The sequence below is a fragment of the Theropithecus gelada genome, chromosome 11, assembly GCF_003255815.1.
Source record: "Theropithecus gelada isolate Dixy chromosome 11, Tgel_1.0, whole genome shotgun sequence".
Lineage (NCBI taxonomy): Eukaryota > Metazoa > Chordata > Mammalia > Primates > Cercopithecidae > Theropithecus > Theropithecus gelada.
Window position 1 is genome coordinate 59,636,406 of NC_037679.1, and position 24,468 is coordinate 59,660,873.

The window sequence follows — 24,468 nt, forward strand, 5'->3', positions numbered from 1 at the left end:
TGTGCCTAGTTGGGAATTGCATGCTCAGCCTTGATGTCTTTACATCTTTAGTGTCTCTTGTCCTTACAAACCATCTTCATCCACTCATTTGCAGTTTAAGAGCATCTCCATCCCACTACTGCGCTTACACCAACTCTGGAAGAGGATAAGACTCCACCCCAGCTGGCCTTGTGACTTGTTAGATCCTTGACCTTACTTTCTTTGGATGGTTTATTTGTAAGACCTTTCATTTTGATTTGCCAGCAAAATGAGAATGACTAGCAGCCACTCCCCATTCTTAGTGTGTTTTTATAGCCCTAATAGGGTTGATTTAAGAAATGGTTTGACTCTCAAGGAAAGTTACCTGATCAAGGACACAAGCTTCATTACATGTCCCAGCTAAGGTGTGGCCTTGGTTTCAAAGAACAACTTAAGGAAAATGTTAAAGAAGGAAACCCAGGCTTGGAGCGAATCAATTCTTAATCTCAAAAGATATTGGAGTTAGAAGGGATTCTAGAAAACATCCACTGATATGGTTTGGCTGTGTCCCCACCCAGATCTCATCTTGTAGCTCCCATAATGCCCACGTTTTATGAGAGGAACCTGGTGGGAGGTGATTGAATCATGGTGGTAGGCCTTTTCCGTGCTTTTCTTGTGATAGTCAATGGGTCTCATGAGATCTGATGGTTTTAAAAACGGAAGTTTCTCTGCACAAGCTCTCTCATTGCCTGTCGCCATCCACGTAAGATGTGACTCGCTCTTCTTTGCCTTCTGCCATGTTTGTGAGGCCTCCCCCGCCACGTGGAACTGTAAGTCCAGTTAAACCTCTTTCTTTTGTAAATTGCTCAGACTTGGGTTTGTCTTTATCAGCAGCATGAAATCAGACTAATACATCCAGTTACAACCCATTATTTTATAGTGGAGCAAACTAAGGCTGAGCGAGGGAAAAAAAATTTAAATTCTTGCAGCTAGTGAGGGCAGAACCGGGACCTCTTTCTCACCCCCAGTTCCGTTCTTCCCTTCTCCACATATCATTCAACAATCATCTGAGGCCCAGGGGACTGAGCTGCCGTCTGCTCCCCAGGGTAGTCTGGGAGCAGCGGGGGGCAGCTGCACTAAGGGCTGAGTGCCCTGTTGTCTGCTCAAGGGGCTGTGTCTAATAGGAACTGACATTGGAGGGTGTCTAAAAGGATGAGGAAGATTTTTTTCTGATAGAAAAGAAGGGTAGTTTAGGTCACATTGTGTATTAGTCTGTTTTCACACAGCTATAAAGAACCACCTGAGACTGGGTAATTTATAAAAGAAAGAGGTTTAATCAACTCATGGTTCTGCATGGCTGGGGAGGCGTCAGGAAACTTACAATCATGGCAGGAGGCAAAAGGGGAGGCAAGGCACGTCTTACATGGTGGCAGGAGAGAAAGAGAGAGAAGGGGAAAGTGCCACACTTTTAAACCATCAGATCTCATAAGATCTCACTCACTGTCATAAGAACAGCATGGGGGAAATCTGTCCCCATGACCCAGTCACCTCCCACCGGGTTCTTCCCTCAACACATGGGGATTACAATTTGAGATGTGATTTGGGTAGGGACACAGAGCCAAGCCATATCACATTGTAAAGTTTCCCCAATGAAAGAATGCTTCTTACTATGTAAGGGGAATTATCAGGTGATTTTGAGTGAAGGAGGCATGGCTGAAAGATTAAATAAGAGTAAGGGCTTTGGGGTTCCACAGACCTGGGCCCCTATCCAGTGACTTGTCATCTCCTCTACCTGTGTGACCTCAGGCAATCCACCTCCCCTCCCCCAGCCTGCTTTCTCCTTATAAAATGGAGGTCATACTGGTACCTACCTTGTCAAGTTGAAGGAGAGTTAAACAAAGTCATGGGTACAGAATACTTAGCATGATACTAGGCGCCCAGAAAGCACTCAGTGCATCTTAGTTGGTGGGGGTTATTCTCTACCTGCTCCTGCCCCAGGTATTCTTTTGCATTACCTAAACCAGACTCACCCACCCCACCTCCCAGGGTATTTGGCCTGGGGATGAAGGGCACCCTATCTCCATGCACAGCAGAGTCAGACCTGCAGCCCATTCTCAACACATGCCTGGAGTGCTCACCTTATTGGTTTGAGGAACTCTGAGATTGTTTGTTTTTTGAGTGTGTTGTCATTCTGTACATGATAATAGCAGTAATAGCTGGCATTTGTGTAACGCTTTATAGCTTACAAAGCATCTTCACATAGTTTATTTGAACCTCAAAACAGTCCCTTGAGATGGATATTTCATTCCCATCTTATCTCTGAGAAAAAATGAGTCTCTTAACTTCGTTGGGTGTCAAGATGTTCAGATTCCAGATCTCAGACTGGGCCTTTCACCGAGGGTCAGGCCCACCTTGGAAAGATGGGATTTAATCTACTTCTCTGGAAGATCCCCAACCTCTCACTTCCTAAAGATCTTCCTTAGCATCGAATTCTGGGATACAGAATTTCCTTTCACCACTCACTTTTTCTGAAGCAAGAGTTTTTTCATTTACAGCCCAGGGGGATTTTCAGAGAGTAACTTTTCCTTTCAGCTAATAACTCCTAATAATGGGAGGTCACAGGGCTCATGTTTCCCTACCAGATGTCCAGAGGATAGCAGAGGTCAGGTCACTGCCTCTAGTCACAATTATCTTGTCTAGACAAGATAAACATTCACACACAGGTAAGCATTTGCAAGCTTAAGTTTTACAAAGTAACAAATACATGTAAAAATGTACCCATTCAGGAGCTGAATGGAGACAGCAGCCCTCTTGCCATCTGGAATTTAATTGTTCACCCCTCACCTTTTTTTTTTTCTTGAGACATAGTCTCGCTCTATCACTCAGGCTGGAGTGCAGTGGTGAGATCTTGGCTCACTGCAACCTCCGCCTCCCGGGTTCAAGCGATTCCCGTGCCTCAGCCTTCCAAGTAGCTGGGATTACAGGCATGTGCCACCATGCCAGGCTAATTTTTTGTATTTTTAGTAGAGATGGGGTTTTGCTATGTTGACCAGGCTGGTCTTGAACTCTTGGTCTCAAGTGATCTGCCCGCCTCAGCCTCCCAAAGTGTTAGGATTACAGGCATGAGCCACTGTGCCTGGCAACCCTCTCCTTTTTGTTCTTTTAATCAAGACTTTAAAAATCATGATCTTTTAAATAATTTAATATCCCTCATTTAAAGATCTGGATGAGAATCCTCCCAGTCTTCCTAAGCAAATTTTGTATGTTCCTTCGCTTGCTCTTTTTAGCATCCAATATTGTGCCTGGTTGAATTTTCAAAATTCCTCTTAGATTTTTTTCATCTTCTGATTCCATTCTCTCATGTAATTCCAAACTGTGGTGCTGGATCAACCTTTGTCTAAATCCTGTGTGGTCCCTGGATGGAGTTAAAGGGCATGTTGGTGACCTTCCTCTCTTGGAAGCCCCGTTCTAAGGCACACTGGGAGTTTGCCTGTCTCTCTACACAGAGACAGTCTGACTCCTGCTCAGTTGGATTCATTCCTGACTTTACCACATGAATTCTAAATGAGCCAAAAAGGCTTGTGTGATGATTGGTCAGATTCCCTCAATCTTTTCTTGTTCCAGGTTCCTATGCAGGGGCAGTGGTTGCCATGCCCCTGGCTGGGGTGTTGGTGCAGTACATTGGATGGTCCTCTGTCTTTTATATTTATGGTGAGTGATTTGACTTCACAGGTTCACATGTGACTCATAGAGATGATATTTTACTGCATATGGGTTTGGCTCAGAGTTCATTACATCAAAATAGAGATTACTAAAACAAGTTTATTGTATAAATGGAATACTTTATCTATGATTTGATTAATGTTTAAAGTTGACCTAAAAAAATAAGCAGAACATTGTCTTTCTTTAAGTACCAGTTAACAACAACAGGAACATCAACAAAATACTTTCCCCTAGCTGAATATACTGCCATTTGGAAATATTGTAAAGATCCTTTTGTAGTTCATAAACGTGATAATTGAGTGTTCACATACATGTGTGAGATGTTTGAGTCCTTCAAACCTTGTTACAACATTGGCACATTACCCATTTTACATGCAAAAAATATATATGGTAAAAATTGAAAAATTTAGAAATGGAAGAAAATGAGACCATATAACCCAGTCTTTTCTTTTTTAACTGCAGGTATGTTTGGGATTATTTGGTACATGTTTTGGCTGTTGCAGGCCTATGAGTGCCCAGCAGCTCATCCAACAATATCCAATGAGGAGAAGACCTACATAGAGACAAGCATAGGAGAAGGGGCCAGCGTGGTTAGTCTAAGTGTAAGTATAAAAAGTCAAATGAAGACTTACCTGTTTTCATGAGTGATTGTGTTGCCTATTTACAGAAAAAATGTCAATATCTTTACTAAAAAATCTCACGGTATTTTTACTCCCTAGAAATTTAGTACCCCATGGAAAAGATTTTTCACATCTTTGCCGGTTTATGCAATCATCGTGGCAAATTTTTGCAGAAGCTGGACCTTTTATTTGCTCCTTATAAGTCAGCCTGCTTATTTTGAAGAGGTCTTTGGATTTGCAATAAGTAAGGTAAACATACAGATGCTCCAAATATTCTTGAACTTTAAATCTTTTGATTCTACAGAGAATAACTTTGTATGATAAAATAATTAAATTGCTGATCATAATTTAAAACAGTTCTGTGACACCTAATAGCCCAGCTGTCAGACAAGTTACACATTCTATGCATAGTATGCATAGCTGTTTAATTTCTTCTTAGCAAGGATCAGAGTCGTATTAAGCTGCTTTAAAGATTTATGTTGTACCCAATCTTAAAGTGTTTTTGAAGCTAGCTCAAGGATGGCATATTAGGTGAGGATAAAAAGATTTGAGGGTGTGAGTTTTCTTTTTTTCCTATAAGCTACTCAGTGAGTAACAGTAAGAACCTTACCACTCATTTTGCAGAACACCCTGTCTCCATAATGGTGGCTATAGCAGTAACAATCATTGCTTGCAATGGGTTAGAAAGAACCTCTTTCTGCCAGGTATGGTGGCTCACGCCTGTAATCCCAGCATTTTAGGAGGCCAAGGCAGGCAGATCACCTGAGGTCAGGACCAGCCTGACCAACATGGCGAAACCCTGCCTCTACTAAAAATACAAAAATTAGCTGGGCGTGGTGACACACGCCTGTGATCCTAGTTACTCAGGAGGCTGAGACAGGAGAATCACTTGAACCCAGGAGGCGGAGGTTGCAGTGAGGCGAGATTGCACCACTGCACTCCAGCCTGGGCAACAGAGCAAGACTCTGTCTAAAAAGAAAAAAGAAAAAGAAAAAAAAGCAAGAACCTCTTTCAGTGCCCCCAGACATTATCATCAAGCCAATTGTGTTTTAGGGAGGAAGGGTGTGGATAGTGAATCATCAACTGTCATCATAAGATAATTAAACCTCTTTCCTACAAGGGAAAGAACAGCAGCCGCGCAGGCACAAATGTCTGCCTAGCTACAGATACTGTCAGAAGTGACCATGGAAGAGCTGCCATAGTCGTGAAATGGTGGCTGTCATCAGTCATCAGTGCTCACTGGGTGCCAAGTTCTTTATCTCCCATGTGCCATGCCCTCTGTGATAAAGAAAAGTCATCTCTGCCCTCAAGGAGCTTCCAGTCTGGTAGAGGACACAGATAGGTCTAAAATCATTCACTCATTCATCATTTATTTATGATGAAATTCAGACCTTCCCAGATCCCACATAATTAGATGCTTAAATTTGGTGGTGGTAGGTAGGGGGGCTGTGGAGTGGAGGTGGGCAAGGGAATTAGGGAGGCCCCTCTCTCAGAAGTAATGACAAATTGCTTATTGTTTCTTTCCCTTCCAGGTGGGTCTCTTGTCAGCAGTCCCACACATGGTTATGACAATCGTTGTACCTATTGGAGGACAACTGGCTGATTATTTAAGAAGCAGACAAATTTTGACCACAACTGCTGTCAGAAAAATCATGAACTGTGGAGGTACTGTGGATTTCATAGATGGCTTAGGCAGCTTTTGTAGAATTAGGGTAAGCGGAACTGCAGAGCATATATTAAGAAGTGACTTTTAGGCCGGGCACGGTGGCTCACGCCTGTAATCCCAGCACTATGGGAGGCCGAGGCGGGCGGATCACGAGGTCAGGAGATCGAGACCATCTTGGCTAACACAGTGAAACCCCGTCTCTACTAAAAACATAAAAAATTAGCCGGGCTTGGTGGTGGGCACCTGTAGTCCCAGCTACTTGGGAGGCTGAGGCAGGAGAATGGCATGAACCCAGGAGGCGAAGCTTGCAGTGAGCCGACATAGCGCCACTGCACCCCAGCCTGGGTGACAGTGACACTTCGTCTCAAAAAAAAAAAAAAAAAAAAAAGTGACATTTAATCATTGGAGTGGATCTTAAAGACCTCTAAGTCTGTCCCTCAGCAGATACTTGAGTGTTGTACATCACAGTCCTGCCAAGAGGTCATCCAGCCGGGACTCTTCCATACATCCTTCCACATTTATTGTTTGCTTATGTAGTTTATTCCCTTCTCTCCTTACCTTTCTACCTATCCATATGTTTTGGTAAGAAACAGAAGAAAAGTAATCTTTCCTCCTAACCTATGCTTGTGCATGGGCTATACACACACAGACACCATTCTCTTTCCTGGTTTATTTGGCTTCTGCTTTATGTTTTAATTTTGTAAAGACAAAGTGAATGTTAGGTGATTTCCCAAAAGAGGTAGGCGAAAGTAATTGTGAACCTCTACAATGTTCATAAGTGCTTTTCAAAAAACTCATCTTTTTTGTTTAGCTTTTAAAATGAACATTTATTGAATGCTTTCTGTGCCAGACATTAAGCTAAATCTTCTAATACATTATTTTAAAAATCTTCATAACCACCATGTGGAGCAGGTACTATTACTATATGCAATTTGCAATGAGGAAACAGAGGTAAAATAAAGGGACTTGCTCAAGTAGCAGATCCCTGCAAGGTATCAGGTCCGCCGGAGCCCACCGCCAAAGCTTAGTTTGCTGCTACCCCTTTGGAGGACTAGCGTCAGGATGAGCGGGCAGGAGGTAGAGGATAGCGCCACCTATGGGCAAGAGCTCACAACCGTGATATTAAGTTGAAAGAGACGGATTGCGCATGCTCTGACAGATCAGCTAGGTCTGGAACGTTTAGAAGTGAAGACTACCGAGGGACACAGCAGCAGGCATGATCTGATCCCAGAGCATTTCGGGAAGAAAGCCTAAGAGTCTGTTGGCACCTGTTCTCCCAGTTGCTTGACGGCTGGTCCCGGGCAGGGATGTGTGGACCTGACCTTAGCTTGAACTTTCCTGTAGGGGACTGAGGGTTAGTGGATGTAGGCTTGCTGTCTGGTAGGCAGGAGGTGAAGCTCTGGGATATTGTATGCAAGTCCTCTCCAAGAGAGCTGTAGCAGCCAGAATAATGTCCATGTCCTGATCTTCAGAAGCTGTGAATATGTTTCCTCACATGTCAAAAGGACTTTGCAGGTGGGATTAAATTGAGTTTCTTGAGATGGGAGTTTATCCTGCATTATCTAGGTGGGCCCAATCTAATCACAATAATCCTTATAAAAGGAGGAAGGAGGGTCAGAGTCAGAAAAGAAGATGTGATGGTGGAGGCAGGAGTCAGAGTGATGCAGCCACAAGCCAAGGAATGCAAGCAGACCCTAGAAGCTGGAGAAGACAAGAAGAGATTCTGCCATAGCACCTCTAGAAGGAATGCAACTTCGTAGGCTGCTGCCTTGACTTTAGTCCTGTACCATTTTGGATTCTCGGCCTCCAGAACTGTACAATAGTGCAGAGCATATTTTAGAGGTGGCATCTAATCATTGGAATAGATCTTAAAGACCCCTAAGTCTATCCCTTAGTTAATACTTGATATTTGTATTGTTTTGAGCCACTGAGTTTGTGGTAATTTATTACAGCAGCAAATGAAAACTAATACAGTGGTAGGCCGGGTGCAGTGGCTCACGCCTGTAATCCTAGCACTTTGGGAGGTTGGGGCAGGCAGGTCACTTGAGCTCAGGAGTTTGAAATCAGTCAGGACAATATAGTGAGAACTTGTCTCTATTAAAAAATTAAAAATTAAAAAAATGAAAACTAATACAGTAGCCAAAGCCTCACCCTTCTAATGATAAAATTCTGCTCCAGCTGAACAGCCCTCACCCAAGCCCTGAACATATCTTTCTGTCTCTGACTTTGCCCACTCCTTTTCTCTTTCCCTGTGAGTTCTCACCTTCACCTCTTACCCCAGTCCTCTCTATACATCCAGCTCAGTTCTCCTCTTGTGTTTCCTTAAAGCCATGCCATTCTCCAGTGATCCCTCTGAATATGTCCACATGGCTATATTGGCAACTTACCATGTGGTGCCTTATTACAGCTCTCTCAGGAAAAGATTTTAGGCAGGGGGAATAGTATGTGCAATGACCCTGGGGCAGGCAGGAATGTGGCCTGTGTGAGAATAGAAGGAAGGGGAGTCAGAATGGTTGAGTGACAGGAGATGGGATTGGGATGTTTTTCTAGGGTCAGATCATGTCAGGCCTTGTTGGCGAATGCAGAACTTGGGTTTTATTTGAAGTACATTGAGATGCAGGTGATTTAAAGCACAGAATGGATATGGTCTGATTTTTTTTTTTTTTTTTTTTTGAGACAGAGTCTCGCTCTGTCGTCCAGGCTGGAGTGCAGTGGCGCAATCTCAGCTCACTGCAACCTCCACCTCTTGGGTTCAAGTGATTCTCCTGCCTCAGCTTCCTGAGTAGCTGGGATTACAGGCATGGGCCACCAGGCCTGGCTAATCTTTTGTATTTTTGTAGAGACACAGTTTCGCTGTGTTGACCAGGCTGGTCTTGAACTCCTGACCTCAAGTAATCTGCCCGCCTCGGCCTCCCAAAGTGCTGGGATTGCAGGCGTGAGCCACCTTGCCCGGCCTTATTTATTTATTTTTAATCTGGGGAATTATGCAGGGTACAAGAGTAAAAGAAGGGAGACCAGGTAGGAGGCAATTTCAGTTGTCCTGTCTAGAGAAGATGGTGGCTTGGACAAATGAGGTGGCAATGGAGATGGAGAGAGGGGGGTCGATTTCTAAATTCTCGGGGCCAACATTTCTCATCTTTAAAATCTACATAATAATATTTACTTCAGAGGGTAGTTATGATGATTAAATGATACAATGTATAAATACACTTAGTGTGGTGTTCAACCTATAAAAAATTCTCAACAAATGTTAATGCCACTTTTCTTCTCCTGTGTTCAAGATGCAAAAAACACAGAAGTTTTTCAGAGTTCTTTAACAAATATCTGCAATTCAGTTGTATTTCCCTTGGCCAAAAACGTGTACTTCTAAACCAACAACTTTAAAGAAGCTTCTGGATTTAAACACTATTTGCACAACCTCTTCTAAACCCAGATGCATTGGAGATTCTTGAGCATATTTTGTGGGAATGTCTTATTCCTATTTAATTCTGCCCCAATACCTCTGCTGTTTCTCCTTAATTGGTGGTGATGATGTTATGTTGTGGTGATGAGAACTCTCAAAGATGTTTAATTGCTAACAAAGTGCCTGTTGAGAGGAAATAGTTTTTTTCTGAAGAAACTGGAAGGCCTATGTGGAATCTTTCTGCCTCATCTCCCATCTTTAAAAAATACCTCTTCACATGGCTTTTCATGTTGTTTTATATTTTGACATAGTAGGACAAGTGAGTTATATATAGAACATAAAAATTTTAAAAAGACCATAATGGTCCCACTTTTTTCTGCTTAAATACAGAGATGCTAGAGCAGAGATAACTACATGAAAATAAAGTTTTGTGCTATCAGTGAAGAATGCAGGTTGATTTGGAAATGACGAAGCACTGGTATGATCTTCCAGAGAATTTTGGTTGGCTTTTTGGTTTCCTAATAAGAAATATAGAAGGCATTTCTCATCTGAGAAGGATCACACATATCTTGGAGCCTGTCATCTTTTCTTTCCATAGATTTCAATGTGCCATTAAAATCATTTAAAGCAAAATAGATCACCTTAAGACATGATATTCAATTCATTCTGAATCAGGGTCCACGTCTAAGATACTTAAAGACAGATGCCAAATTCTTGTCCTGCCCCCTCTATAGAACATGTAAAGTGTAACTGAGGTCAAAAATTCTATTGTGGCTGAATCAGTTGCATGTGTGAACTTCAGATTGTTTTAATATGAAATAAAATATTTCTTAGGCCTTTAAGTCCTAGTTTTGTTTTTCTGGGCAATTCTAAATAGGTTCGGTTTTAAGGATTTTCTCATTACCCCTAAAGTTCAAATTTTATTCTTAAGCTCCTGAAACATGCAGCCCTGTCTCTAGTATTTTAACTGTCAGTAGAAACCATTTAGGCTTTTAAATACTTTTTTTTCCATTGGCAATCTGCTATTTGGCCAAAACTTGTTTTCTTACAGATGAGCTGATGTATCATTTGTAAGTTTTATTCTTTACACAATATCATCATTCTAATTCTTTGGGGGAATTAACTTTCTGCACGCTTCTGGTGAGAGTGTTAAAATAAAAGAAGTTTCAGCCAAATGTCTTGTTATTTAGGATAGGCCACTTCTAAGACACATATAGTTAGTATATGAAACACTAGTAATTTTTCCCTATGTGTAATCTTAAATGTTGAAACAAAATTAAGAAAAAGTAGCAATGATATAAAGCATGTAGTTTTAAAAGTAAGACTTCCCTAATTACATTTCATCCTCTTTAGAAGTCATTTAAAACAATTATTAGTTCTTGCCCTTCTTTATAGTAGTGTTGAAGAAATGGTTCAAAAAGGCAAATATTAATAACCATCATTTATGGTAAGTACTTTAGCTTGTAAATCTTATTTTCTTTATTCTGGGTCCCATTTCCTTTCCTTTGCATTAATTCATTAAATGTTATGTATGTATGTATGTATGTATGTAGAGACAGAGTCTCACTCTGTTGCCCAGGCTGGAGTGCAGTGGTGCAATCTCGGCTCACTGCAACCTCCACCTCCCGGGTTCAAGTGATTCTCCTGCCTCAGCCTACCGAGTAGCTGGGATTACAGGCACATGCAACCATGCCTGGCTAACTTTCATATTTTTGTAGAGAAGGGGTTTTGCCATGTTGCCCAGGCTGGTGTTGAACTCCTGACCTCAGGTGATCCACCTGCCTTGGCCTCCCAAAGAGCTGGAATTATAGGTGTGCACTACCATGTCTGGCCAAACATTATTTATTGAGTGCATACTACATGCTAGCCATACTCTGTGTTAAATATACAGTTTTGTGGGAGAGGCAGAAACACAAATGAAAAGTTACAAAGCAATATTGAAAAGTTCTATAAAATGATGAGAAGGTGATGTCAGCTTCATTGGTTGAGGGTAGGGAGAGGGTTGTTAGGGAAGCTTTCTAGAGGAGGCACTATTTAATCTGGACTTTAAAAATAGTAAGATTTATTCAGAAAAAGAGAAAGTGATGAGAGAAGAGTATTCCAGGTAAAGAAACAATGTGTGAAAATACGTACGGGCATGAGACAGTATTGTGTGGTTAGAAAACAACTAATAGAGGAGTATGTCTATAGCACAGATGGCTGTCTACAGAATGGGGGCGGTAAGCAAAGAGATGAGGGCTGGAAGAAGATGAAACTGGAACGGCAGGAGGGATTCATTATAGAACACTATACTCATGATGTGGAGCCCATGACAAATACATTAAGCACAGGAGGGAATAATGAGGTGTGTGGCTTAGAAAGACAGTGGTATTGAGAATGCATCAGAAGAGGATGAGTTGGGAAGACTACCAAAGTGGCTTATTATGGCTGAGCATGGTGGCTCAGGCCTGTAATCCCAGCACTTTGGGAGGCCAAGGCAGATGGATCACTTGAGGTCAGGAGTTCGAGACCAGCCTGGCTAACATGGGGAAACCCAGCCTCTACTAAAAATACAAAAATTAGACTGGCATGGTGGCTCACGCCTGTAATCCCAGCACTTTGGGAGGCTGAGGCAGGTGGATCACAAGGTCAGGAGACTGAGACTATCCTGGCTAACACGGTGAAACTGCATCTGTACTAAAAATACAAAAAATTAGCTGGGCGTGATGGCGGGCACCTGCAGTCCCAGCTACTCAGGAGGCTGAGGTGGGAGAATGGTGTGAACCCGGGAGGCAACTGCAGTGAGCAGAGATCACGCCACTGAACTCCAGCCTGGGCAACAGAGCGAGACTCCGTCTCAAAAAAAAAAAAAAAAAAATTAGCTGGGCGTGGTGGTGGGTTATAATCCCAGCTACTGGCAAGGCTGAGTCAGGAGAACCACTTGAACCGGGAGGCAGAGGTTGCAATGAGCTGAGATTGCACCACTGCACTCCAGTCTGGGCGACAGAGCACTACTCCATCTCAAACAAAAGGAGAAAAAAAGGTGGCTTATTGCAGTTGTCCTGGTAAGAGGTCACAGGTGCTGGAACTAAAGCAGTGACAGGGGAGGAGAAAGTGGCAGTTACACTGGACAGATATTTCCGAGGCCAAACCTGCAGATTTGTACGTGAAAGCTGAGGCAGGAGGAGAAGTCCAAGGCAGTTCTGAAATTTCTGCATTGGACTTCTGGCTACCATTTGTTGAGCTGTGCCCATGTGCCACACTCAGTACCTCATATGCCAATTTCATTCACTCTTCCGATACCTCACAAGGCTGTGGTATTATCTCCATTTTTTGGATGAGGAATCTAAGAGGTGTAGTAACTTGTTCAAGGTCACACAATTAGTGATTTTGAAGTGGAAAGTGAACCCATACCAGTTTTGACTCTAAAGACTGGGTTCTAAACACAGAATAGAGAAGATTAATTTAGAGAAGGAGAAGAAAGCACGTGGTAGTGACGGTTTGCATTGTTTGTTTAGGAGTAAAAAAACAGGGGAAGAGGCCGGGGCGGTGGCTCACACCTGTAATCCCAGCACTTTGGGAGGCTGAAGTAGGTGGACCACCCGAGGTCAGGAGTGGCCAGCCTGGCCAACATGGCAAAACCAGCCTGACCAACATGGAAACACCCCGACTCTACTAAAAATACAAAATTAGCTGGGCATGGTGGGGCATGCCCATAATCCCAGCTACTTGGGAGGCTGAGGCAGGAGAATCATTTGAACCTGGGAGGCAGAAGTTGCAGTGAGCCGAGATCACACCATTGCACTCCAGCCTGGGTGATAAGACTCTGTCTCAATAATAATAAAAATAATAATAAATTAAAAAATAGGGGACGAGAGAATTGATTTGGGCATATTGCCTTTGAGGTACTGTAGGACAATTGTGTGGAGATGTCTGGAATCAGCAGTCTTCAAATGAAGCACCACTAATTGTCTCTTCCCCCTCCTAAGGCATTCTATATACTTGGAAATATTTATATTATTTTTCTGTCTGTTATTAGCTGAACTTCTTTTTTCGGGTGAGAAGAAACTTCATAATTTCCTCATTCTTTTTTTTTTTTTATTTTGCTAGACTCAATTATTCTGAATGAAAGGAACAGAAAGTACTTTTGTTCTGCAATATTTTCTGTGCAAAAATCTCATGTACTATTTGTCGTTTTTTGTTTGTTTTGTTTTTTTGTTTTTTTGTTTTTTTAAGAGGCCTGAGAGCTTGGTGAATTTCTGAAATAGAAAAATTTTGACTTTTGCTTTACAAGTGGTGAAGTGCTGTGTTTATTTTTTCTTGTTTGTTTCAGATATTTGCTACAGCTTTCTGGTTGCTTTTGGCAATAAATATTAGTGTGTTGTCATTTTACTTTTACGGGAAAGGCCATAACTAGTCAAAGGGGAATCATTACCACAGTTATATAGTAGAGTTTTAGTATTTAACAATGGCAGGGGCAATTACCCATGAAGCAACTAATAATTAACATCCCTCATCTCAGGAGCATCACTGGAACCTATTGGGACCGTGTGGTGTTCAAGGTGCACCGGGATAATGTTAGAAAGTTTGCGAACACCCAGGGAATATTAGCAGAGTCATGTAGTCATGAAATACCTGCATGGCATTGTAATCTCTGTACCAGAATGTAGGTCTGTGGGGGAACAGAAAACCAAACACCGCATGTCCCCACTCATAAGTGGGAGATGAACAATGAGAACACATGGACACAGGGAAGGGAACATCACACACTGGGGCCTGCTAGGGGGCAAGGGGAGGGAGAGCATTAGAGCAAATACCTAATGCATGTGGGGCCTAAAACCTATATGATGGGTTGATAGGTGCAGCAAACCACCATGGCACATGTATACCTACATAACAAACCTGCACATTCTGCACATGTATCCCTGAACTTAAATCCCAGAACTTCAAGTTAAAAAAAAAAAAAAAAAAATTAAATTCCAGAACTTAAAAAACACACACACACACACACACACACAAACAAAATAAATTTAGGTATGTGGAATTATAGGTTAGTTCTTATTTGATAAATAAATGAACTTGGGTTGACTGATATGAAAATGACATTTTGTTTTCCCTTGCTGTTTCCACTTGCAGGTTTTGGCATGGAGGCAACCTTACTCCTGGTGGTTGGCTTTTCCCATACGAAAGGGGTGGCTATCTCCTTTCTGGTGCTTGCTGTAGGATTTAGTGGCTTTGCTATTTCAGGTAATGTGTCCTTTGGGTTCCCAGGTCTTGACGATAGATTCAACAAGTCTCAGGAAGAAGGAAGGACAAGGATATTGTAGCACCTTCTTTCAGTAGCCAGTCCATTCTCAGATAGCAGGACCACCGCCCAGAGAATGTCATCTAGTAGGGGTGATTTTGTAAGATCACTGAGAACTGGGCTTGGGATTTCAGTTAAGGTGGAATTTTTCCTACTTACTTTGTTATGGGAAAAGACACAAAGCGCAGATGACCCTTCCGAGATATGAGCAGAGGCCCAAGCGTATGTCCTGGGTGAAGTGGACTTACATACTTTAGCACCATGTCACCCTACCTGATAGAGGCTCCTGTGACTTTTTCAAGCCTCGCCTCTGGCTAGAGAACTGTGAGTATCATTACAGTCATAGAATCAGAAGCTTTTTTAAGAGTGAAAACCTTCTTTAGATTTTTGTCTACTCCATTACTTTCATTTTCCAAACAAGAAAATGTGGGTCCAGAGAGAGGAAGTGACTTTCTCAACCGGGTAAAGCTGTTAAGAATAATGACAGTGATGATGTGAGCTAGCGATGACCAAGCACAGATTCTGTGCCAGGGACTGTTCCATGTGATCTGCGTGTATTAAGCCCTCTCACAAGTCTCTCTCACAACTACTCTGCTGGGTATCAGTGCTGTTACGATCCCCATTTTACAGGGGCAGAAAGTGGTCTACTGTATGTGAGAGAGAGGCCAGAGGGCAATCATATCAGAAGCTTCCTATGCAAAACTGGGTCAAAGGGTGAAATTTAGTTGTTTGTCTATCTTTAAAACATTATAATAAAAAATACGGTTACTGGCCGGGTGCGCTGGCTTATGCATGTAATCGTAGCACTTTGGGAGACCAAGATGAATCCATCACTTGAGCCCAGGAGTTCCGGACCAGCCTGGGCAACATGGCAAAAACCCATCTCTACAAAAAATACAAAAAGTTAGCTAAGTGTAATGGCGCACACCTGCAGTCCCAGTTACTCAAGAGGTTGAGGTGAGAGGATGGCTTGAGTCTGGGAGTTGGAGGTTGCAGTGAGCTGAGTTCGTGCCACTGCACTCCAGCCTGGATGACAGAGTGAGACCCTGTCTCGAGAAAAATAAATAAATAAATAAATAAAATAAAAATAAAAAATGGTTACTTAAAGAAAATTTTACATATATTGCATATATCTCACAACATTGTGAAGCAAGTAGTAGTATATCACTACGTTACTGATTTTTCACTATTTTACTAAAGCTCAGAAAAATTTAATACTTTCCTAATGTCACACAGTTAGTGGCAAAGGAAGGATGCCAGAACACTTCTGCGTGGCCCAAAGGCTATGCTCCTTCCATTATTCCAGCTTGCCTTAGATATCAAATAGTGTTAGTGTCCACGAATAGAAAAACATGGAACCTCTGGTCTAAACTGTCCTAAGACAGGGGCTTGTATCTGTCAAAATAAATAGAGCTGATGAATAGTTAAATTAGAAAATAAAGTAAAAGTCTAAATTAAAAGTAACTTGCAGCTAAGTAATTCGGTTTAGAGATGCACAGATCTGGGGTGGGGTTTGAGGCCCTCTTTACTACTTACTATTTATAAAAGAAAAAAATTGCTAAATTATGAAAACTCTCAAGCTTCAGTTTTCTCATCTAGAGATTGGAGAGATGAAACAGCAACCCATAGGGTGGTTGGGAGGATAAATTTAGATAATTCATGCATTTCCTCGCACTTCTTGTGGGCTGGGTATTATTCTTAGCACTGGGGATATTGCAGTGAACAAATGAAAGAGTCCATCCCCCTAAAGTTTGCATTCTAGTGGAAATATTTATTCAAATAAAAACCTTAGTTTTATTTATTTGAAGCCCTTAGCACAGTGCCAGATGCATAACAAAATTAACGAGTGTTCACCATTATTGTTCTATTAGTACACACACCAGCCCAGTGCTTCTCAAAGAGTTATATGAAATCACCATAGGATATTTCAGAATGCAGATTCTGACTTGGTAACTCTAGAGTGGAGCCTGAGATTCTGCAGTTTTAGTAAGCTCCCCAGCGCTGCTGCTGCTGCTGCAGGGCAATCCATACTTTGAGTAGCAAGGGCACAGCAATCACGACTTGCTTCCAGAAGGATGCTAAGGAACGACTTCCCTTGATAACTTTGTGAGCAAAAGAGATCCATATCCTGTTCCCAGAGATACTGAAATGTTCAAGTTCATATTGCTTCCTTTCCCCCAATTGCCAATTAAGTCACAGGCTGAAGGAGAGAAACCCAATACTCCAAATCACAGAAGCTGCTTTTTTTTTTTCCTTTTTTTTTTAAGACAGGGTTTGTTGCCTTGTGCAGTGGTTCATGCCTGTAATCCCAGCACTTTGGGAGGCCGAGGCAGATGGATCACCTGAGATCAGGAGTTCAAGACCAGCCTGGCCAACATGGTGAAACCCCATGTCTACTGAAAATACAAAAATTAGTTGGTTGTGGTGGTATGTGCCTGTAGTCCCAGCTACTGGGGGGGCTGAAGTTGCAGTGAGCCAAGATTGCACCACTGCACTCTAGCCTGGGTGACAAAGAGAGATTCTGTCTCAAAAGAAAAAAAAAATTACACAGGGTCTCACTCTGTCACGCAGGCTGGAGGGCAGTGACATGATCGTAGATCATTGCAGCCTCTACCTCCCATGCTCAATTGATTCTCCTGCCTCAGCCTCCTGAGTAGCTGGGGCTACAGGCATGTGCCACCATACCTATATGTGTGTGTGTGTGTGTGTGCGTGTGTGTAAATTTATTTATTTATTTATTTTCGAGACAGGGTCTCACAATGTTGTCTAGGCTGGTCTCGAACTCCTGGCCTCAAGTGATTCTCCTGCCTCGGCCTCTCAAAGTATTGAGATTACGGGCATGAACCACCACATCTGGCCTTCTTGCCACTTTTTAAACATGATTTCATTTAATCCTCATCACAACCTTGATGAGAAGGGTATTGCTACATTCACTTTATTGGTGGGGAAACCAAAGTGTGGTTTAACTCGCCCAGCGAAGTGACTGGGAGTGTGGAATAAAGGTCCCAGTTGGTCCCAGCAATGACACTGTGGGAGGGATTGTGGCCACGGGGCAATAATTCCTCAGGATCTACTGTCTGCCAACTTTTAAAGGAATAAACATGGATGCCAGGGAAGACTGACTGGCACAATTTAGGAGCTGATTATAGACAAGACTGCTGAGATAGATGAGGTTAAAAATAGGCAAGGAATGAGTGATGCCTGTTTTGGGAAATGTCCTATACAGAGAAGACAGATTCTCTCAGTTTGTGTGTAATTTTTTTCATCTGCTATAAAAATCTATCAATATCTCAATTTCTCAGTGATTTCCCCTCCTCCCCAAATGTCAGGATTGTGCAGCTAGAAACCTAAATGGCTTTTCCCACATTATCTTTAGCTGAATGCAGTTGCCCAGGCTTTGTATCAGAGCGTAATACTCAACAATCATATTAATTGCTTCTTATCTCTGGATTCTTTTCTAATAAAGTGTTTATCACATTCAAATCAGTGATAAGATTAATGAACTTGCAGCTGTTTTATATTCTGATCATTTGGCACATTGACCTGAAAGAGAAGGTATGTTTATTATTACCAAAAAGTTTTCTCAAAATTTCTCCCCGAAGGGAGGTAGAAAAGACAACCAACCAATGTGCCAGATTAGAACAAAAAATATTTTAAGTCCTATTTTCAGGTTTTTTTTTGCACAGAATAGAGAAGTAAAAAGCAAAGCAAAGGAAAACAAAAAGATGAATAAAGGCTACAACTCCTTGCTATAATTTCAGTAGGTGAAGGTGGTAATTAGTTTAGCAACTATTTATTGAGTGACCACAATGTGCCAGGCACTTTGCTAGTTCAGGGGAGATGGTGCTAAACAAGACGGATGGCTAACCACCTGTAAAGAGCATGCATATTGGTTTACATGTCTATACACCGTGTAGTTAACATACATTATTTAACTTAATTCCTACGTCAATATTATAAGAATCGTTATGCCATTATATAGATAAAGAAACTGAGGTTCAGGAAGTTTAAATCCTTGGTCTAGGCTTGCATCTCAGTTAAGCTAGCAGAATTGAAGTCTGTCTGATTCGAACATGCAACCCTGCAATATATTGACAACGTCGGATCTGTTTGCTGCAACTTCCGCCTCCTGGATTCAAGCGATTCTCCTGTCTCAGCCTCTCAAGTAGCTGGGATTACAGGCATGTGCCACCAGGCCTGGCTAATTTTTGTATTTTTAGTAGAGTTGAGATTTTGCCATGTTGGCCAGGCTGGTCTCGAACTTCTGACCTCAGGTGATCCGCCCGCCTCAGCCTCCCAAAGTGCTGAGATTATAGGTGTGAGCCACCATGGCCGGCCAGCAGCATTATCTTTTGATAGAAAACCTCAAAGAGAGGGAGTTACCTGGCAGTGGCAGCAGAAGGTAGTAGTAGTAGTAGTGGTAGTATAGCTTCGATATTTGCTTCACATACCTATTTCCCCTGAGTCTCTATCACTCTATCACTTTATGAAGTGAGTAGTAATATTATCCTCATATCGGAGATGAAGAAACAGAGGCCCCCAAATTACTTGTTTACATAGAAGAAATAAGATTCAAGTCCAGATTTACAAACTCCAAATTCAGTAGGTGTGTGAAAGTGTTTTGTAAATTGCAGAGGTTCTCCCAATGTTTGTGCAAATGTTTCATTAAAAAGCACCATTTTCATTGTGTGAAAATGTGGCCATGTGGCCAATAAGGTAGGCTTACTCTTGGCTGCCTTTTAAGAGTAAGTCGAAGGTAGGAGCGGGAATATTATAAAGCAAGGTTTGGTCTCGTCATACTGTATATGATTGCATGATTATTTACTCTGAATAAATGTGATTCAGTCTTTAGGCTTTTCAGTATTGTGCCAAACACCATATTTTGGAATTCAGAACCTACAAGGTAGAGATGCCATAATTCTCCTTATAGAGAGAGCCCATAATAGATATCCATAATCAGTTCGAGCATTGTCTACCAGTACTGCTTTGTGTGGACACAGCCTCTTGAACCCAGTCCTCTTGGTCTGGAAACTAATATCCATCAGTCATATACTAGAGGAAACCAAACAGATTGGTGAAGGTTGGGACAACTGAGTATTTTCCAAAGTGTATTTGGAATTCTGTTCTTGACTCTGATTTTGAGGTTTTGGCTTCACTGTAGGTTTTAATGTCAACCACCTGGATATTGCCCCCCGCTATGCCAGCATTCTCATGGGGATCTCAAATGGAGTGGGAACCCTCTCTGGAATGGTCTGTCCCCTCATTGTTGGTGCAATGACCAGGCACAAGGTAAAGTTCTCCTTTGTGGCTGTGGGTTACAGTATCAGAGGACTGGAGCACTAACACAAACTTGAGATTACAAAGCTCTATCGCAGTCTGTAAATGTGTATGTCCTTGACCTTGACTGAGTCAGCTGAACTTCTTTTATTTTTATTTTCTTCTTCTGATTTTCAAATCATTGCGTATCAATGGCACCAAGGCTAATTGTTGTTTTGTTCTATGTTTTTTCAATTGAGGAATAAAAGTCTGGGGAGAGGGGTATGGGCCTTAGAAACTGTTTAGAGACACAAAGAAGAAACTGAGGCAGTCACCTCGGGATAAGTGAGTTACTGAAGATTGTTTTCTCATTCTCAGTGATTAAACTTTATAACCTAATTCCATCCATTGCTTAGCATGTTTCAGCATGAAAAGATGAGTGCTATTCTACTTCCTTGTTAAGAATAAAATAAACAGGACATTAATAACCTACCCAGTTGTTACTGAGCCTTTGTGAATTTGGACTAGGGTGAGTGGTAGAGGCAGATCCATCCAGAATTCAACCACAGCACACCTGATTTCTTTATCTTTGTCACTGAAACGTCTCAAGATGCTGCTTTCTGCAAATAAAAATTCTTTGATACCATGGGATTATTTTCCCCCAACTATTTTCTTAGTTGGATTGCCTATTACAAATATAACTTCAGAAGTTTTTTCAGCTTCCTGCAGAAGAAAGTGTGAGAGGGCCGGGCGCGGTGGCTCATGCCTGTAATCCCAGCACTTTGGGAGGCCAAGGTCGGGGGATCACGAGGTCAGAAGATAGAGACCATCCTGGCTACCACAGTGAAACCCCGTCTCTTCTAAAAATACAAAAAAATTAGCCAGGCGTGGTGGCGGGAGCCTGTAGTCCCAGCTACTCAGGAGGCTGAGGCAGGAGAATGGCGTGAACCCGGGAGGCGGAGCTTGCAGTGAGCCCAGATTGCGCCACTGCACTCCAGCCTGGGCGACAGAGCGAGACTCTGTCTCAAAAAGAAAAAAAAAAAAAGTGAGATAAAATTTCGTACTTTTTGACAGAAAAGGAAGGTAGGATTTTATAGGCAGGGAATTCATGTTTTCCCTCTCTGTTCATGGAATTATAGGATTGATAACCTGACTGTTAAATCCAAGATATCTTCCCCCAACCTTAGACACAAATTCCCATTATATTTTGACATACTTTTTTTTTACACTGAAAATATGATTATAAATAAAGTTCTTGCCAGTCAAGGGTGAGAACTTTAATGGCTCAAATATTGTTATGTATCCAACAACAAGCAAGAAGGAGACTTCTGATATTTAAAACGGCAGGTTCCTAAAACAAGTTTAATTTAGCTGACTACGTGAAGGGAAACCCCATTTGAGTATTCAAAAAGCTATGCAATGGTGCTGCATGTATTAATATTTTTATGTGCTGCTTATTTTAAAATGTATTTTCGTGTAATCCCAGCACTTTGGGAGGCCGAGGAGGGCGGATCACGAGGTCAGGAAATCGAGACCATCCTGGCTAACATGGTGAAACCCCGTCTCTACTAAAAATACAAAAAATTAGCCAGGCGTGGTGGTGGGCGCCTGTAGTCCCAGCCACTCAGGAGGCTGAGGCAGGAGAATGGCGTGAACCTGGGAGGCGGAGCTTGAAGTGAGCCAAGATGGCACCACTGCACTCCAGCCTGGGCGACAGAGTGAGACTCTGTCTCAAAAAAAAAAAAAAGTGTTTTCTAAATTTAAAAAATTCATATTTATTGTCATGTCTAACTTTTATATTCATTGTAGTCTTAACTTTCATTTTTTAAGTTTTTCTTTTAAATTAGGTTTGAATCCTGGATGGTGCTTCTGACACACATCCTCCCTCCCAAGGAACAGAGCATTGCCTTCCAAATGGGCAGGTGCTTTTTCCCAGTAGAGGCCTCCAGGACATACTGGTAATCTCTGGTTTTAGTTAAAACATTAATTGGCACTTTATTTCCTTATTTAGACCCGTGAAGAATGGCAGAATGTGTTCCTCATAGCTGCCCTGGTGCATTACAGTGGTGTGATCTTCTATGGGGTCTTTGCTTCTGGGGAGAAACAGGAGTGGGCTGACCCAGAGAATCTCTCTGAGGAGAAATGTGGAATCATTGACCAGGATGAGTTAGCTGAGGAGACAGAACTCAACCATGAGAGTTTTGTGAGTCCCAAAAAGATGATGTCTTATGGAGCCACCATCCAGAATTGTGAAGTCCAGAAGAAGGAATGGAAAGGACAGAGAGGAGCGACCCTTGATGAGGAAGAGCCGACATCCTACCAGAATGAAGAGAGAAACTTCTCAGCTACATCCTAATGTCTGAGGTGCACTTCTGTCTTCTCCTTACTTTAGAACCAGAAACTATCCATACCTATTGCCTTTCTTTTAGCCCAGCTTGTCAGAAGTCCAAATATGGGGGGTGGAGAAGATCTACCCAGCAACAAGGAAAAGAGAAATACTATCTTTCAATGACACGTATAGGTAAGGAGCTGCGCTCAGCTGGTAACATAGTTGATAATACATATTTTTTGACTTGACAGTTGACCCTTCTCTCAAAGAGCTGAACTTACTCAGAAAGGAATGACTAGACGAAAAATGAGACAATACCATGTTGTTCAAAGAAACAGTGAAGGAAATGGGGATGTTTGGCCAGAAGGAATGTAAACAGTAGCAGTAGCTGCCACCACATCTCTAGGGTAGCCATGCAGAGGAGGGCTTCATGTTCCCAATAAACCCCACGTTGTGGCAGGTGCTTTATAAACACTCTTATTTAATCTCTGCACCTTTATGACACACATTTCTTATCCCCATTTTATAACCAACGAATCTAAAGCAACAAGAAATGAACTTGCTCAAGGTCATCTGCCAGGGTCAGTGCTGAGATTGTTGAAGCTCCCAATAGGTGGCAGTTTTTGGGAAGAAGATTTCCATTCAGTGTAGGGAAGACATTTGTAATAATGAAAACTGACAATGGAGTAATTGTGAGTAATTCACCATTTTAGCAGGTGTCAGGGAAGGGAAACATTTGGGTTGATGAGGCAGAGGGGATTCAAATGTGTGAGAGGCTAGATTCAAAGACCCTCAGTGTTCTATGTTATCTGAGGAGTCAAATGGTTCTGTGACTCCATAGTTTTTAAAGTAGTAAGGGTCACAGACTACATCAGAGATTCAAATAGTTTTTTTAAAGAAAAGCTAAGCAAGAGAGCCAAATTTTTAGGAATCTGATGGTCAAAATGGCTGAAAGCAGTAAACAAGAGTTTGGTTATTAAATTTCAACTTTTCGTAATATTAAGAATGTAGCTAAATGATGTCCCAAATTACTTGTAAACTTTTAAGACATTTAATAATTTAAGAAGTAGGTTCATGTGTTTTCTTAGGTACAATTCTCCTGAAATAATTTTCTATTTAAAAAAATGTATATCTTTAGCCTTCTCTGCTGGAGATTATAGTAGGAAGTTTCATCAGATTATACAAAATTATGATTTTGTATCAAAAGTATTCATGATGACTCTATTTGGAATGATATTCAGGGAAATCACAATAATATAGCAGTAGTTATACAGGGAAATCCTACAATGAAAACATTTGGGACAATTAGACCTACAGTTACTGTTGAAAAATTCACCTTTGATTGCATAAGGCAATTACATGGATACTTTTAGATATATTTAAATTTTTAACGTTGACATCTAGAGGGTTATTTGAAAATAAAATTATTTTCCTGTTCATTGGTTTTGAAAATTTTATTTCTACTTTCGGAAGAAATATATAATATGGAAAAATTACAGATTTATTTGTAATTTATTATTGTAGGTGGTTTTTTTTTCTAATTTCTCCCACATGTATTTCTGGTCCCCAGTAATACTAGCTGAGTTGTAGTGTATTTTATAAACGGAATAATCTCGGGGAAAAATTGTGACTCTTCATTAAATAATATTCTTTATGTCATTAGCATACAATTTATGTTAGTAGACATCTTTAAATCTCTTTAATGAGTGAATCCATGCAAGCCCTATAGAACAGTTCCTAGCATGCAGGAAATGCCCAAGTAAATAGCTGTCATCATCATTGTCATCTTTTAACATTTTGGGGGACTTTCCAGTTGAAAAGAAAACATACTATGTCATTTTTATCCATTATCCCTGGAACTTATTGTGAAAGTTGTGCTGTTTGCTAAGTAAAATAAAAAATAAAAAATTAGCAATTTATGATAGCCAGTGTTTTATTTTGTGTGTGTGTTAATAAAGTCAAATAATTGTATTTTAAAAACTCATGTTAATCCTTAGGGTAGTATTATATATATTGTGACACAAAGTTGTATTTATCGCATCGTTTGAAGTTGATGTCATGTGCAGAAAATCCACATTTTTCCTGTAACTTGCCCTTATGATATGTATTTTTTAAAAATGAAATCATGGATCAATGTGTTAAAAACTAGAAAATACATTATTTTGTTGTGATGGGTTTTTCTCTGTGTAGGTTGCAATGGATAAATAATTACATTTTAACACCAGACAG

The 24,468-nt window shown here is 41.3% G+C and overlaps 1 protein-coding gene and 1 non-coding gene across 3 annotated transcripts in view; both read left to right on the plus strand.

Moving 5' to 3' along the window:
* SLC17A8 (solute carrier family 17 member 8) overlaps window positions 1-24,158 on the plus strand; it is a 65,562-nt gene extending 41,404 nt beyond the window's left edge. The window contains exons 6-12 of one of the 2 annotated variants that reach the window (XM_025402933.1): window positions 3,583-3,669; window positions 4,144-4,283; window positions 4,401-4,550; window positions 5,834-5,966; window positions 14,486-14,596; window positions 19,816-19,943; window positions 21,922-24,158. In XM_025402933.1, the coding sequence (XP_025258718.1) occupies window positions 3,583-3,669; window positions 4,144-4,283; window positions 4,401-4,550; window positions 5,834-5,966; window positions 14,486-14,596; window positions 19,816-19,943; window positions 21,922-22,266 (1,094 nt within the window). In that variant the 3' untranslated portion in view covers window positions 22,267-24,158. The remainder of the gene's footprint in view (window positions 1-3,582; window positions 3,670-4,143; window positions 4,284-4,400; window positions 4,551-5,833; window positions 5,967-14,485; window positions 14,597-19,815; window positions 19,944-21,921) is intronic. The other variant, XM_025402934.1, reaches the window with a different exon arrangement.
* LOC112635712 lies at window positions 3,949-4,054 on the plus strand. The gene has a single exon (XR_003122045.1). It is a non-coding gene; the product is annotated as a small nucleolar RNA U13 (small nucleolar RNA).
* Window positions 24,159-24,468: the final 310 nt, after the last annotated feature.